The following is a 17,888-nucleotide window of genomic DNA, read 5'->3' as shown; positions in this document are numbered from 1 at the left end:
TAAACTTTCCCTCATATCAGCCGCATTTAGGGCTGTCAGTGCCATCTTATACATTAGTCGCAGGGTTACTGGAGCACCTAGGAGTGTGCAGACTCTACAAAGACTTTACCAGGATCAGCAGTCGAAATCTGGCTTCTGTAAGCTATGAGGCAGCAATGCAAATATTACACTGAAGTGCATTAAAACAGGAGGTGTAAATTAAATAAGGAATTAGAAAAACGGCTGCTATATATAACTGGATGGCTATAGCACTGGACTGAAAAGTATAAGGATGAAAGCTCAGTTCCTAACATTGTGTCACTGTGTGAGGCTAAGAACGATGACGCTAAACCTGACAGTGGACAGATAGTTGTGGAAATATCAAAATAAATTTGATTTATCTTTTTAGGGCCTTGAAATGGTACTCACAATGCAAAGGTACTTTGTAAAAGAAGTTGTTTTTATATAACTATTGTTTTCCTAATGTACAAATGCCAATGATCCTTAACATTGTAGCTTTTCACTACCCTGTTATTTAACAACATCTATTTCTTTTACCCAGAATAGCCGATTTTTTGGCCCATTTCAAGATACACAGGCCTCTGTAACACTTGGGGCATTGGATCTGGGTGGAGCCTCCACTCAAATAACCTTTGTGCCGCAAGAAGAAATTGAATCAGAAGAGAATTCTCTGCATTTTCGACTCTATGGAAAAGATTACAATGTTTACACTCACAGCTTCCTCTGTTATGGAAAGGATCAAGCTTTGAACCTAACAGTTGCTATAAATTTGAAGGTAAATATGAAGTAATACGTATGTTTTGGTGAAACACAGCTTTGTGTTTGTTTATATTTCTGCTTAGAAAAAGAAGTATGAATTCATTTACACTTATTTTAAGGTGTGCCCTTAACTACAACAATACACAGTCCTGGGTCATTAAATATAGCCTCATATCATGAAAGACAACAGTTGTGTATGACAAACATATTCTAATACATGACACTTCACCTGTATAATGAATAAAAAATATTCATATAGTGCAAAAATCTTTGTGGTCTAATTAGTTTCATAAAAGCTGTTACCTGGTAGAATGCTTACTTATCTTAGGATCTAAAGTGTATACACATTCTAAACTGGATCAAAACTGATATAAGAAAACGGTTCTTCATTTAGAGAATTGATGACCAGAGTTCTGTTAATATTAACTTATTGTTTCCCACTGTCTGAAATGATTACCCGATGTTTGCTCACTAGATCCATCATCTTTTTATCAGATCCACATATAATAGTGCTCAGTGTTATTTGAATGTGTATGGGAGGACAGAGATACGACTTCATCACTTTACTTAAGCAATTGACTGCATCAGAGTTTGGGTGCCCTAAACTGAAGGTGGACTCTCAGTTAACTTAGGAATTAAAATGAATTCATGCCTTCCTACAGGAAACAATTCCTGTTTTGTAAAGCAATGAATTAGATATCCTGGTCAAAGAACATACAATACTATAGTTTTAACTTAGTTCTATTTACTCTGCTAATTTACCCTATCCAGTATTATTACTTAAGTTCAATACAAATTGAAAAAAACAATGAATATGCTTTGTGCTTTTAACAAACATGTATGAAAATGACTAGTTGTGCTTTTTGTTATGAAGTAGGAAAAGTAACATGATGAAAAGTGACCCTGCTAGTAATTGTGAGGAGCTCACAATGTTATGCAGCAGTTTCACTTAAAGCTCTGTCTGTCTGTCTGTCTTTCTGTCTATGCGGTATATACATAAAAACATGTAACCTCATTTGCACATTTTTGTTAGACAACATTGAATCACAGTGGATTTATTTTGACTTTATTATCGCTGATCAACAGACAAAGACTAATTAATGTCAAAGTGAAAACAGGTCTCTGCAAAAGTGGTCTAAATTACTTACAGATGTAAATCATAAAATAACTGAACGCACAAGCTATATTCCCTATTATATAACACACATATATCATTAAAGTGTAGCCAATTGGTTTTAAATTCATATAATCAGTTCAATGGAGATGTCTGGGGTTTGTAATATAAATGCACTTTATCTGAAATGTCCAACTTGCAGTGAGTCAGGATCATGGCTTAACCTCCAAAAAGAGCTTACCCACCAACAAGAGCAAGAGCAACAACAAGAACAAGACCAAGAGCAAGAACAAGACCAACAGCAAGACCAAGAGCAAGAACAAGACCAACAGCAAGACCAAGAGCAAGAGCAAGAGCAAGACCAAGACCAACAACAAGAACAAGACCAAGAGCAAGAGCAAGAGCAAGAACAAAAACAAGACCAAGAGCAAGACCAAGAGCAAAACCAAGAGCAAGAGCAACAACAAGAACAAGACCAAGAGCAAGAACAAGACCAAGTGCAAGACCAAGAGCGAAACCAAGAGCAAGAGCAACAACAACAACAAGAACAAGAGCAAGACCAAGACCACATTCCAATCAACTCTACAAAAGCAGTAAGACCAGCCAAGACCAAGACCAAGACCAGGAGCAAGACCAGCAGCATGAGCAAGAACACACTTCATTCAACTCTACAAAAGCAGTATTACTAGATATAAATTTCCTACCCACTCTGCTCTCAGGATTAGCTCAAATGACAGCCAAGTATCTTAGCCATCCTGCACTGTAACTTTTTCCATCCTCCATTCCACAGACAATACAGGATGATTAGCACTGGTATCACTAAGCGTATGAACAATTTTGTTCCTGCGGTTTACTATTTAATGTTCACAGTCTGAATTGTGTTCATTGTCTGTTGTTGGAATTGTACTACTGTCTGTAGGATTTATGCACTTTAAGAGTTTCATTGTATTATGTCATGACAGTAAATTTGACCGACCTTGAACATGAACTCTTCAATCTGAATTTCCTTTAAAAAAAAGTGCTAAAATTAAAGAATACATGCAATGCTAAGATTCCCAGCTGGTGGTTTCACCTTTTTTGCCCAAAGCGCTCTTACTGTATACTAGATATTTTTTTTGTTTGTTTTAAATAAAAATAAAAAGACCTATAGTTCCCTGAAGTTAAAACAAAAAAGAATTGTAAAGACTGAGGAAGTGTTTCAAGAAACTAAATACGTCTTCCAGAACGACTTGCAGAGCAACGTGGAAAGATCTAACAACTCCGCCAGTCGTACAACTTTAAGGTTAAAAATGATTAAAGTATTCTTTTATTTTTCTGTATCTCATATTGGTCAGTCAGAGTGCTAGTTTCTCCCGCACTCCTGATGTGTTTTTCACTTCTTTGCAGTTTTTCCTGATATCACTGTTGTACTGGAGAATAAAGCCATCAAGTCCAAAAAAGACCAAAATGCTAAAATGTCCTTTTCTGGCCCTTTACACATTTATTATAATAAACTATTAATAAGTAAATAGATTGAAATTTGGATTGATGTATTAATAATATATGTATTTTTATTAAAATATTTAACATAAAATATATTTAAATAATTATAAGTTTAAATAACGTGATGACAGCACAGTGTGCATTTACAGCTTACTATATATACAGATGAAATTCCGTTACAATGAATATCTTTACAACGAAATTTTCATTATAACGGAGTATTTTTATGGTCCCGACAGTTTCCCCATATGAGTCTATAGAAATCTTGTTACTATGAAATACATTCAGCAGATACTTTCATTACAATGAAGTGCCCAAAAGACCTTGAAATGCCTGAATGAATCATCCACAGAGCAGATAGTTCTGTGGTCACAGCTCAGTTGTGTACAATGATCCCCAAATAGAAACACTGTCATTTTTTTTTCTTTCTTCGACCTTTCCTCGTACTGTTTTTTTGGCTGTTTTTGTTTTTGGTGGTTTTCAGTGATAACTTTTGCTTGTTGCTCGTCAACATCTAAAAAACATCCACTGGAATTTGACTCAATGTCACCATCCTATAGAAATGGCAGACACAAAAAAATGACAACAGTTCATATTAGAAAAAAAAACTTTTAATTTTTGCAGCTCTCAAAAGCGGCAAAAAGAAAAAAGACATTGCCAGTGAATTCGAAATTTCACCGTCAACACTGTCAACTTTCAACACTGTCAACATTTTTTTCTTTCAAAAAATGAAGAAAAATCTCGGACTGCAAACGTATGCAAACTGCTGCATTTGAAGACGTCAAAAAAGCAGTTTTTATGTGGTTCAGTGATGCTCATTCAAAAAACATTCCTATTAATGCAGTACTCATTCAACAAAATGTGAGGTTTCTAAACTCTCTTGGGACTTCCACCAACTGGACAACACGCTGAAGAGTGTCCCGAAGTGCGATCACCGCGTCTGTGGAAGACTGCTTATCCATTGCTCTGCTTTGCTGCGGCTCTCCACCGAAGCAAACAGAAAAAAATCTTGATGGGTGATGCAAGGAACATTGTAAATGCAGGGAACAATATTACTTGACACACTGCACACCCAGCCTACCTGGAAAGGGGTCTCTCTTTGAAATGCCTTTCCCAAGGTTCTCCCATTTTTCCCTACAAGGTTTTTTTGGGAGTTTTTCCCTGTCTTCTTGGAGAGTCAAGGCTGCAGGGCTGTCAAGAGGCAGGGCCTGTTAAAGTCCATTGTGGCACTTCTTGTGTGATTTTGGGCTATACAAAAATAAATTGTATTGTATTGTAACCTAACCACATCTCTGCCTGACTGCTGTGTCTGTGTATAGTAGAGTGGCAGATCACGCTATAATAAATAACCCTGCCGTTCCTGTTTCAAGCTGAATAAAGCTGGTTTTGCTAAAGTACTGAGACTCAGCCTTGTGTTTTGGGGTGTAAGACAGGGACTTATACCGCAACCACAATTTTTTAGGATTTGCTTTTGCGGCGCTTCACTGCAGCGCTGTGAGCCTGCTGTGGCCCTTCCCCAGCAACGGACAAACAATTTTCCACAGACGCGGCAATCGCGTTCGGGATGCACTTCAGCGTGTCGCCCCGTTGTGTGGGGGGATCTTAAAAGAGTTCAGAAACCTCACAATATTAAGAAGAAGAAAAGGATGATTCGGCTTCTGATTGATAACTGTGTTGCCCACAACATCCTTCCACATTCAGATAATGTTTGCGTTGAATTCCTCGCACCCAATTGCACGGCAATACATCAGCCATTGGATTTGGGCATCATTTGCACCATGAAAGTGTATTATCGCAAGGAAATGCTGAGAAAAATTCTCGTCAGCATGACTTGTAGACAGGAGGAGATTAAAATTAACTCAAAAGAAGCTATTGAAATGATTGCAAATGCCTGGACGCAAGATAAAGAAAGTACTATAGCAACAAATACAGAATCTTATTACTACGAAATTTTCATTACAAAAAAATATTTTTTAGGTCCCTGACAGATTTTACCTGTATGTTTATTAAAATATTTTACATAAAATATATTTAAATAATGATAAGTTTAAATAACCTGATGACAGCTTAAAGTGAGTTTACCGCTTGTTTGAACTTTTTGCATTATTACACTCTTTTACCCTCCCAAACATTTAAATAAATCCAAATGCAATAAAACTGTGATGGACTGGTGTCCTGTCTTTGTTCCTACCTCACGCCCTAAGATAGCTGGGATTGGCTTCAACAGACCCCCGCAACCCTATTCAGAACTTATTGGGTTAGAAAATGACTGACGGACAAATTAAATAAAAATTTCAATAATATGATCTGTGTAATTTTCCAAAGTAATCAGCAAACAGAGCCAGAAAGGGTGACTGCCAGCTTCTGTAATGTATTACTGTGCCATTTACACATGTATTTCACAGCTTGGATTTAATTACTGCATTTTTTGTTTGTACTTTTATGGTGAGGGCACTGTAATTTACAAAAGCTTTTTTTGTAGTATTTTAAATTAAATATCCATATTTATTATATAATATACCTTGCAAAGAACACAGTTCATTTTATAGAGCAAACAAAACTACAGTGCAAACCAAACAGGTGCATTATGAGAAAATCCAGGCAGAAGATAAATTATGAGTAATAATGAAACACTGGGAAAAGCCTGCAAAAGTCAAGGCATCAAAACAGGCTCAGACAGAAGTAAATTGAAAGTAATAATCGATAACAGAGAAGAATCTGTATGGCATGTTAAAAAATTATAACTTATAAAGAGAATTAAACATAGTCAGTAGATCAACAACACAAAAGTTTAAATTTGTGTTGTGTATGTACCATACACAGAATTAATGAAAAGACTGCCATGATTTCAAAATGTAAAATCTTCCATTACAAAATATAAAATCTATTATAAATATACGTTTAAACTCTCTATATCTTGTAAGAAAATGCAGTGCGATGTCAAAATGAAACCAGCATGTTTTTGAGTGTTACTACAGTATATTCTGATAGCTTCTGGTTTACTTAATCCAACGTTGAACGCATGAAACAATATCCCACACCTCAACAAACTCAACAAAGGGACAAAGATGTTGTCTTAATTCTATACTTCATAAGTATTTCTCTTACTAAAATTTCAGTAGAAGAAAGGTTTTTAGGTAAATCTACCAGCAATGCTGTCTTAGCACATTTATGGTGTATAATATGTCCAATACTTGCAGTTCCCAACACAAAACTGACAAAACATGCCAGTCATATTTTTAGCATATACAGTATTCAATTATATCATAATGATATGACCAATATAATAAATACCCATCTATTCAACAATTATTAAACTTGCTTAATCCAGTCTAGTGTTGCAGGGACTGGACCCTTTTACAGCAATAAAAAGCCCAAATCAGGAACCAACCCTGAGTAGAGTGTCCTAATCCTAAACTCACTCAAACAATGACAATTTATAGTTGAAAGCAAACTGCCTAAATTAAAAAAATGAATCCTTTTGTTTGGCACTTCTAGTCCTGACATTAATATCATCCCTTAAGAGGTCATAGCTACTGTAGATCTGAGTTTTTGGTAGGAGTGGGTCAGCATACAGTATGTGACTCCACTGACTCAATTGTTATTGTTACTTTGTGATCATTTTCATTATGCCATGTGTTTAGTAGTATTCACATATTACATCATCTTTATTATGAAATATTTCTGACAGTATAACTGTTTATCTTACCTTTGGAGTTGTGTACCTAACATCAATACCATTATGCAAACAGAAATGTTCATTGACATCTCATATAGTAAAAATCTCGTAATGTTAGTGTCAAATGGAGAGTTTGTGTAATCTAGAGTGCTTGACTGCAGTCTCTGAACTCAAAACACAGATGCAAAATCCAAAGTACCATAATAAAAGACCTTTATTAGACTAAATGGAGGTATTTCATGAGAGAGAGAGGTTGGGAGCATGCACTTATACAGTGTGTTGCAACACCCTTCACACAACAGACCACCTCAGAATCCCAAATTAGGACCCAAGCACAGCATGTAACAGGTGACACCTCAGCACCACACTAGTTCCAATGGAAGAGTGTGAGATTTTTTTTGCAGTGGCTGGAGTGCCAATCCTGCCACCAACCCCCAAATTTTAGCTGCAAACTGGAGGACCTGCTTGCAGGACTGGATGGAGGTTAACGTCATACCCAGGATGGGGCCACTGCTGATTGAGGACCCAATGGAGTGGAGTCACTTCTGGCATCTACAGGATTCAAATTGGCAACCTTCCGATCGCTGTAACAGAGCCCTAGCCTCAAAGCTACCTCTCTGCCTTTAAAAGAGAGAAAGTTTTCAGAATACACTCATTGGGAAGGGTGGTTTTCTAAAATAAAATCACAATCTTGGCCTCATTTACCCGCCAGTGAGTGTTTGAGTTAACTCCCTTTTCTGACGTTGTGTGGCTCTACCATAAGGCAACTTTTAAGCACTACTAAGGAACTGTATGCTACCCTCAAGCAGTTAGGTAATAGCATATTGGCCACTTGTTATGGACAGGAAACAAAAACACAGCTAGTGGCCCTGTGATATCACCTGTTAGCCAGGATATCATGGGGCTTCCTGACAGCCTTCTCAGGATTCACTTCTGTCTCTCTGTCTCTCACCGTAGTGGGTCAAGTATCTCTGGCACCTGCATTCTGGGTTAATATTACCATTAACTCCAATTTTCCTGAAGTATTTCTGCTATCTATTACACCGTGACTTAGCAGGTGTACCACCATGTAGTGGCCCTCTGCCTTACCACACTGGCATGCTGAGTTGTTGTTTGCATGGCAGTGAGGAACTCCCTCTCTACTGGAGGTTTCACTGCTGGGTATCCCTTGCCCTGTGCCATTTTGCTGGAGCCCTTTATTTTTGTTAGCAAGGGATATTGTATGCTTTGATTATATTAAAACAAAAGAAAAATTGGAAAAACACAATATAAAATTAGATCTTACATTTGATCTTCTATTTCATTTCTGGTATAAAAAGACCTACTTTATAATATTTATATTTATAAAATGATAGCATGGGATAATGTATTTTCTTTTTCCACCTAGATAGATGAGCCTGACAATGTGCAAGAAAATCCTTGTTTTCATGTAGGATATTCAAAGACGATCTCACTGAAGAACCTCTACAAGAGCCCTTGTACTGCAAAGCAGAAAAAAAATCTAAGAATGGATTCAGTTGTTCTAAACGGGACAGGAAATGCATCAAAATGCAGGGAAAATGTTCTCAAAATTTTCAATTTTAGTGACTGCACGTCATCATCCTGCTCTTTCAATGGAATTTACCAACCACACATCTATGGTTCCTTTGGGGTGAGTATTCAGCAAAGATTTTCAAAATAAAGTTTTTTAAATTTGCATATCTCAGTTATGATAGTTACCTGGAATTCTATTTTTAAAATAAGTTATCTCAAGAAAAATATAATTTAAATATTTTTTTTTGTAAATCATTCACATTTTATGTATCTGTTGTGACCACTAGGGGGCATTACAGCATGCCAAATCTCAGACACAACTGCACAGACACAAGTCCCGGCTTTAACTGAAAGGTTTATTGAATACCTTACAAAAGGCTTTAAAAGTGACATAAACACAAGTATTCTTTTCCTTTGTTCTTTTCTCTCTCCTTCCACTCCTCCAGGTGAGCTTTGTCCATGTTTTACCCAACTCGAGCTCACCTGGATGAGATCAAGTGGCTTCTTTTATCTTAGACCCAGGAGTACTGCTGGAGTTTGGTACTTCTAGGTCAAGCGCAAGTCCCTAAAAGCAGAGATCACAAATCTCAACTGCAGCTTCTGGTGGCACCCAAGGAACTGAACAAAGGACTATAGTTTCCAGCATGCCTTATGGGTGTCTGTACTGGTACTGCCTTCCGGAGATGCTGCCACCTAGCATATAGCCCTGACCGGTTGACACTAGCCACCCGGTATTGTTCCTTGGTCTGACCGTGCCGGAATGCCAACATCTCCACTTCTTAATATGCATCTTCTGTCACCCTCTTGACTAAGGCAGGGAACACCCTGCCAATCTTCCTGTCCATTTGTCACCTGGGCCTTCCAACCAGGTAATGGAAGAGAGTCCATCCAGGCATGGAAATGGCGTATATACACAATCTTTCCAGGCCTTTTCAAAGAAACGTGGACACAAATGACTCTGAGCAAAATAAATACTGAAGCAGAGTGATTATGGTATTAATCACATCAATCTACGCCTTTAAATTGTTTTCTGCTTGTGGCATGCTTTAGATAGATAGATAGATAGATAGATAGATAGATAGATAGATAGATAGATAGATAGATAGATAGATAGATAGATAGATAGATAGATAGATAGATAGATAGATAGATAGATAGATAGATAGATAGATAGATAGATAGATAGATAGATAGATAGATAGATAGATAGATAGATAGATAGATAGATAGATAGATAGATAGATAGATAGATAGATAGATACTTTATTAATCCCAAGGGGAAATTCACATACTCCAGCAGCAGCACACTGATAAAAAACAATATTAAATTAGAGTGATAAAAATGCAGGTATAACAGACAGTAACTTTGTATAATGTTAACGTTTACCCAACCCCAACCCACCCCCCCACCCCCCACCCCCCCGGGTGAAATTGAAGAGTCGCATAGTGTGTGGGAGGAATGATCTCCTCAGTCTGTCAGTGGAGAAGGACAGTGACAGCATTTTGTTGCTGAAGCTGCTCCTCTGTCTGGAGATGATACTGTTTAGTGGATGCAGTGGATTCTCCATTATTGACAGGAACCTGCTCAGAGCCCATCACTCTGCCACAGATGTCAAACTGTCCAGCTCCATGCCAACAATAGAGCCTGCCTTCTTCACCAGTTTGTCCAGGCGTGAGGCGTCCTTCTTCTTTATGCTGCCTCCCCAGCACACCACTGCGTAGAAGAGGGAACTCGCCACAACCGTGTGATAGAACATCTGCTGCATCTTATTGCAGATGTTGAAGGACACCAGCCTTCTAAGGAAGTATAGTCAGCTCTGTCCTCTTTTGCACAGAGCATCAGTATTGGCAGTCTAGTCTAATTTATCATCTAGCTGCACTCCCAGATATTTATAGGTCTGCACCCTCTGCCTGGGCCTCCTAAAATCCACCACCAGCTCCTTGGTTTTGCTGGTGTTCAGGTGTAGGTGGTTTGAGTCGCACCATTTAACAAAGTCCTTGATCAGGTTCCTATACTCCTCCTCCTGCCCACTCCTGATGCAGCCCACGATAGCAGTGTCATCAGCGAACTTCTGCACGTGGCAGGACTCCGAGTTGTATTGGAAGTCCGATGTATATAGGCTGAACAGGACCGGAGAAAGTACAGTCCCCTGCGGCACTCCTGTGCTGCTGACCACAATGTCAGACCTGCAGTTCCCAAGACGCACATACTGAGGTCTGTCTGTAAGATAGTCCACGATCCATGCCACCAGGTATGAATCAACTCCCATCTCTGTCAGCTTGTCCATAAGGAGCAGAGGTTGGATGGTGTTGAAGGCGCTAGAGAAGTCCAGAAACATAATTCTTACAGCACCACTGCCTCTGTCCAAGTGGGAGAGGGATCGGTGTAGCATATAGATGATGGCATTCTCCGCTCCCACCTTCTCCTGGTATGCGAACTGCAGAGGGTCGAGGGTGTGGCGGACCTGTGGCCTCAGGTGGTGAAGCAGCAGCTGCTCCATGGTCTTCATCACATGTGACGTCAGAGCGACAGCCCGGAAGTCATTCAGCTCACTATGACATGATACCTTTGGGACTGGGGTGATGCAAGATGTTTTCCAAAGCCTCGGGACTCTCCCCTGTTACAGGCTCAGGTTGAAGATGCGATGTAGAGGACTCCCTAGCTCCAGCACACAGGTCTTCAGCAGTCGTGGCGATACTCCATCTGGACCCACTGCTTTGCTGGCATGAAGTCTCTTCAGCTCTCTGCTTACCTGGGCTGCTGTAATTGTGGGTGGGGGGAAACTCTCTCCTATGCTGGTATCAGTAGAAGGATGTGTGGAGGGTGCAGTACTCCGAGGTGAGAGTGAGTTAGGGTGGTCAAACCTGTTAAAGAAGTTGTTCATCTGGTTTGCTCTTTCAATGTCTCTTTCGTTGGTGGCACCCCGCTTCGAGCTGCAACCAGTGATGATCTTCATCCCATCCCACACTTCCTTCATTCTGTTATTCTGTAACTTCTGCTCCAGTTTTCTCCTGCACTGCTCCTTCACCATCCTGAGCTGGACTTGGAGTTCCTTCTGCACGCGCTTGAGCTCATGCTGATCACCGCCTTTAAAAGCCGTTTTCTTCTGGTTCACAAAGGCCCTTGATGTCACTTGTAATCCATGGCATGTTGTTAGCATAAGCTTTATTAAATGTCCTTAAACCACCTTGCTAATTTTGCTTAAAATGTGACACATTAAATGTGAGAAAACAATAAAATTGAAGACTTAAGGAAATTTTAGCAACAATTAGTCCTGGAATGCATATGCAGTACATCTGAAGGGTTTTGCTATAGTCAATCAAATACTTGGAAGTAACTTTGAACCTGTGCCGTGAAAGAAGTTTTTGCCTGTTTCTCTTCCATTAGTCTTCAGAACTCAGCAGAGTGATTTTGTCTAGATCACAATTGTTCTTTACATCAGCTATACTCTGTTCCACTTTGGCTAGTCATATATTTTTAAAGAAATCAAACATTCCCAGAAAGGTTAAGAGCAGTGTTAATGAAAAGTACACTTAATTCACAGAACTATAAGGAAATTCAGTCCCTTAGAGAAACCCACAAGGCACAAGCTGTTTGTTTTCAGTCAGTGATCATTTGTGCTAGGAGAAATAACGAGTTTACTGTCTGAAAAGAAAACCTACAGTATGTTATGCCTTCCAGTAAATAATTTGTCCACCTGTACATTAAGGAAGTACAAATAAGAATTTAGTGAAAATAATTAATATATTATTGGCAGAATTATTACTAATCAAAAGAAACAGCAGTTAGTCTGAAATCACTGACAATAGCCCCTGGTCAATACATGCAGAAGGATAGTGTACTTACACTTAATTTGATTTCCATTGGTTTAGAATCAGAATACATTTTACCCGGACTGATCACTCATAAACAGCTGTGTTTCCTGAATTAACATTATCTATCTATATTTAGAAAGACAGACAGAGAGAGAGAGAGAGAGAGAGCGAGAGAGAGAGAGAGAGAGAGAGAGAGAGAGAGAGAGAGAGAGAGGTTAATAATGCGTTGCCACACCCACCACACAACGAGCCACCTGGAATGGGACCCAAGGGCAGTGGGTGACACAGTTTTCCCTGTAAGTTGGAGGGCCTGCTTGCACGGCTGGATGTAGATTAAAGTCATACCCTGGACAAAGTAATTGCAGGATAAGGGCCTTGTTCAAGGGCCCAACTGAGTAGAGTCACTTCTGGGGCCTCATGTATAAATAGTGCGCACGCACAAAAATGTTGCATAAGAACGTTTCCACGTTCACATCGCGATGTATAAAACCTAAACTTGGCATAAAGCCACGCACATTTCCACGGTAGCTCATACCCTGGCGTACGCAAGATCTCTGCTCGGTTTTGCAGACTGGTGGCACCCAGCGTCAAAGCAGTGTTACTGTTCCTGTGTAGTTATCCTTTCTTTTTTAGATCCACATCCCTGACGCGACTTTATAAATACAATGAAATTAACCGCATATTGTTTATTAGTTTAATACATCTGATTGTAATTAACCTGTAACAATATAATGGTCCACAGAATAGTCAAACTATTCCAAATACCATAACTGCTTTAGCATTGTTACTCAGTGCACCTTCTTCTTCTTCTTTCAGCTACTCCCATTAGGTGTTGCCACATCGGATCATCTTTTTCCATATTACTCTCACTGCACCACTTGGAGTATTTATATCACTGTATCTGAGTGTGAATCACAGCTGTACAGCAGCTGATCAGAAAGAGAATTATCAGTATACAGAATCAAGCACATGCTGCCTCAGCCATGCTGTCTATTGAACAGCTCTCATATGACAAACACTTCAGAGCCTTTCCTGTACGGACTTTGCGGTTCACAAATAGTTTCATCCCAAGAACTATAAACACACTCAATCAGTCCATCAAGTGCTTCTTGTAGAACTGTTTGTACTTATTAGTACAATTACCTCACTATAAACTTGCGATACAGTTATAATATTGCACAACCTGAGCCACTTCATAAAGCGTGTATTTACATATGATAACAATATCATTTTTAAGATGAAATGCAGCAAAATATGTTGATTATATTATATGGATAAAACTTTAACTTTAACTACACGGTGCCGCAGCGCTAGCTAGTTCACGGATTGTTCCTGCCTCGCGCTGTATTCTTGCTGGTGCTGATGTGAAACTGGAAGGATAGATAGATAGAATAATTAAACACGTACTATGAAGATATTTCGATGTTCCTTTAAAGTTTTGAAGAATCAGTGTTCTGAGGCTACAGATGGCTTAACATCTATTACAGAGCTGATTGTGTGGCGATTGGGTATTTGAAGAAAGAAAAGTAAGGACAGGAATTGGAGGTTAGTACGTTTGATGAAAGAGACAGTACTGCTGCAGTAAATTATTTCATCGAAGGTCACGCACAGCGCAGCAAGCATCTTGCATGAGACATGAACAATCACTACGCCACCATGTTCCCATGTTTAATAATATGCTTTAACACCTATCGTCATGAAAATGATATCACGTATACATCTCAGTATTTTAATTATTCAGAGAGCTGTAATATCATGAATGTAATGGATTCTGTGTCCTGTCGGAGGAAGAGAAAGCCCATTTAAGAAGCACATAGTGATTCACACACATAGAGCACATAGAAGATCAAATACAAAGCAAAGCATTTAACGTGCTACTTTAGTTACGATGGGATTGAGAAACTAGTAAATTAAACGATTTTAAGATGAAGTTTATGATGTTCTACTTTAATGACAAAATAAACTACGTGATTAAAGTGGAAATTTAGAGATTAAAGTTGACATTTTGTGCTTTTTCCCCACTGTGTGCCTTTTTTTTCTCTGTACCCTAATAAGCTTTCATATGACACTAAGACGGTGGACTACGAGTCGCCTTCTCACAGCGACTTTGGTATGTGACAACTCCTTTTTTATTTCGGGCACTTGTGCGACTTTGTGAACTTGAGCTTTCGAGTTTCTCTGACACTCTATGTCACTCGATCAACTTCCTTTTGTTGTTTATATCACTGTTTAAACCAACAAATAGTAAGTTTTTCCTCACCTCCACTTGGTATTCGCTGAAATTCTTTTATTTACCCCATGCTTTTGCCATTGCCTTTTCACAGAAGGCTGAGCTTAAGGGCTATTTATATTGATTTGCATATTCAAAGAGGCGTAATTCTGGGGGAGTTGGGGCGGGACAGAAGGTGCGTGCACGTGCGTTACTTTTCATGCTGAATGTGATTTATGGAGCGGAAGAACGTGGAAGTTAGCTTTCGCACAGATTTATGCATCTGGATTTTTTTGTGCGTAAGAACATTTCCGCTTTTGTGCTTATGTCATGTTATAGTGTGAATTCTACGCACGACGTTATGCATGATGCCCCTGGATTCAAACCAGCAACCTTCCGATTGCCAGCACAGATCCCTAGCCTCAGAGCCACCACTCCACCTTTTATTATAGATACAGTATATATATACCTAATATATCTATATGTAGTCAAGGGGTAATTGTTCTGTATACTTTTTCCAATAATGTCCATATCATCTGGCAATTTTCAATGAAAGGGAGGTATGTACTTGTAGGACTTCTTCAGTACTTAGTTAACAATTAAGAGCTTTACTAAAGAGCTTAACTCCTTAGTAAAAGTTGGTTTAAAGATTTTTTAGTAGATTTGGTTGCACATTTTGCTGCTTCCACTTTGAGACGTGGGTTCAGGATTTGAATCCAACTGGCAATCGACATCACTGTGGAGATTTCTAGATTTCTGTTGTTTTTCTCCCACATCCCCAAAAATATACAGGGTAAGTTAACTGGACATTCCAATACGAGTCATTGGGTGTGCAATGGATGATGTTCTATCCAGGACTGGTTCCTGCTTTGAATGCAATGTTGCCAGGATAAGTCCTTGCCCCCTGCGGCCTTGAATTTAACTAAACAGGTTTAAGAATACTATGGGATACTTTAAGACCAACAGATTTGGGAGACAACACAAAAAGCGGACCTGTGTCAACCCATCAGCTTCTGCATGTTAAACTGGGAAACTGCAGATAATATAGCCATTATTCAAACCTGGTGGTCTTAAATTAATCAGATAAAATCAGTCAACAAATCTACACAGTGATGAGGGGGAAAATACAACACAAAATAACCTTAAAAAAAGACCCCAAAAAAATTGTGGCCTATATACGTCATATTTATAATAATGACAGGGAGGAATTATTGCGATTCTGGTGAGATGCAGTACAAAATTTAATTACAATTAGTCAATAGCACAGTTGCATGTTTAGATTTTCTATAAATGTAGTAAACTTAATACAATGTAATCCTTTTTAGCTCTGTCGCCAGAAGACAGACTCAGAGTATGTGTATAAAGATTTACAAATATTTAATCTCTTTCTCTCTCTCCAAATGTCTGACTCTTTGCTTCCGGTCACTGAGCTTTCTTGCAGCTCACCTTCTAACTGTACACTCACTTTTTGACTGATAGATATTACCCTTCAAACACGACCTAAGATTCACTTTCTGACCAATCATTTCAAAGCTGTTTCACATCAAGTGTTGCTCTCTTCAGTTATCAGGTCACTGAGTTAGAATTGCCTCAATGGTCCGTGTACTCCTGTGCTCTGACTTGTCTTTAAAATGGTCTTCAAGGCCATTTTCACTTTGACATACTTGGTTTGGGGGCAACACAGTCACACCTAATTAGGTGAGATATTGGGTGTTAGCCTTTCGCCATTTCTCCTAGATCAGGGGTAGGTGATGTCTGTCCTGGAGGGCCGCAGTGCCTGCAGGTTTTTGCTCCAATCCAGTTTCTTAGTGAGAAGTCAATTATTGCTGATGAAATGCTTATGTCTCAAGTGACATTTTGATGTTTCATTTTAGTGGTCTCATTTGTTAAGGTTCCCCACCTTTAATTGCTTACTTCTGTCTTAAAGTGCTGCATTCAGTGTTTTTAGTGTCTCCTTATCTATAATAATAAAAGGCAAAGCCCTCACTGACTGACTGACTGACTCACTGACTCACTCATCACTAATTCTCCAACTTCCCGTGTAGGTGGAAGGCTGAAATTTGGCAGGCTCATTCCTTACAGCTTACTTACAAAAGTTAGGCAGGTTTCATTTCGAAATTCAAAGCGTAATGGTCATAACTGGAACATATTTTTTGTCCATACACTGTAATGGAGGAGGCGGAGTCACGTATCGCGTCATCATGCCTCCTACGTAATCACGTGAACTAAAAACAAGGAAGACATTTACAGCACGAGTCACACGCGGGAACGAAGGTAAATGACGTTAATTTTTGACTGTCTTTTAATACTGTGTAAGCATACATATTAACACATGTGCAATTAAACGTGTGCATTCACGGGGTGATTTCTCAGGCTTAAAAGCTCACCTTTTATCAAACGCGGGAAGAAAGGTAACTGACGTTGTTCACTGTCTTTTAATACTGTGTAACCATACATATTAACACATGTCCAATTAAACGTGTGCATTTACGGGGTGATTTCTCAGGCTTAAAAGGTCGCCTTTTACTAAAAAGGTAAATGCAAAACTATTTTCAATCAGTTTATTGAAACGCTCCCGTTAAGGATTGCAATAACATATTCGCGAGATAAAAGAACGAAGTAGGGGGAAATGGAGGAACAGCCGCAAACAGCGAAGAGCAAAAAATTAATTAAACAATTGAGAACGGAGTGAGTTAAGCATACAAGCATGTTCATAAGGGAAACAAAGCATGGTGTAAAACGTAAGTTTCAATTAAGTTTATAGAAACGCTCCCGCTGCGGATTGCAATAACATATTCGCCAGATAAAAGTTTAATGAGAAGACACGAGGTATAAACGAACCACACGCCGTGGCGCAACGTTAGGGGCAACAGTTTCAACCATTCTATGATCTGCTTCTCGCAACTGAAAGACGGCACATGGCGGATGTTAGCCGACTTGCTGACCGCAACGTTAGGGGCTTCAACTATGGCGCTGACGCCACATCTCAGTGCCAACACTTTGCAGACTGTACTTAAAAGACACGCCCTCCTCACTGGACAGTTAAAAACACCAATCAAACTAACGATGACATCAAGTATTACCCAATCCAAAGTAGGAAAGGAGGCATCTTCATAAAATGTGTGTGGGATGATTTGCATGAGACGCTGCTTTAAAAAAAAAATGATAAAAAAAATACGGGATAAATCCCGTCCAGTATTGATTCAAAACGGGACGCGCAATTTCATTCTCAAACGCGGCACGATTCCGTATTTTAAAGGACGGGTGGCAACCCTACAGTGCCAGGTAACCACCCA

At 39.1% G+C, this 17,888-nt stretch overlaps 1 protein-coding gene across 2 annotated transcripts in view; it reads left to right on the top strand.

Annotated features, from left to right (window-relative positions):
- The window catches only part of entpd1 (ectonucleoside triphosphate diphosphohydrolase 1), a 144,982-nt gene that overhangs the window by 117,204 nt on the left and 9,890 nt on the right, over nucleotides 1–17,888 (top strand). For both annotated transcript variants that reach the window (XM_028795788.2, XM_028795787.2), the window contains exons 6-7: nucleotides 542–775; nucleotides 8,422–8,685. In XM_028795788.2, the coding sequence (XP_028651621.1) occupies nucleotides 542–775; nucleotides 8,422–8,685 (498 nt within the window). The remainder of the gene's footprint in view (nucleotides 1–541; nucleotides 776–8,421; nucleotides 8,686–17,888) is intronic.

Source organism: Erpetoichthys calabaricus, chromosome 2, assembly GCF_900747795.2.
Source record: "Erpetoichthys calabaricus chromosome 2, fErpCal1.3, whole genome shotgun sequence".
Classification (NCBI taxonomy): domain Eukaryota; kingdom Metazoa; phylum Chordata; class Cladistia; order Polypteriformes; family Polypteridae; genus Erpetoichthys; species Erpetoichthys calabaricus.
This window is presented reverse-complemented; position numbering and strand designations above follow the sequence as displayed.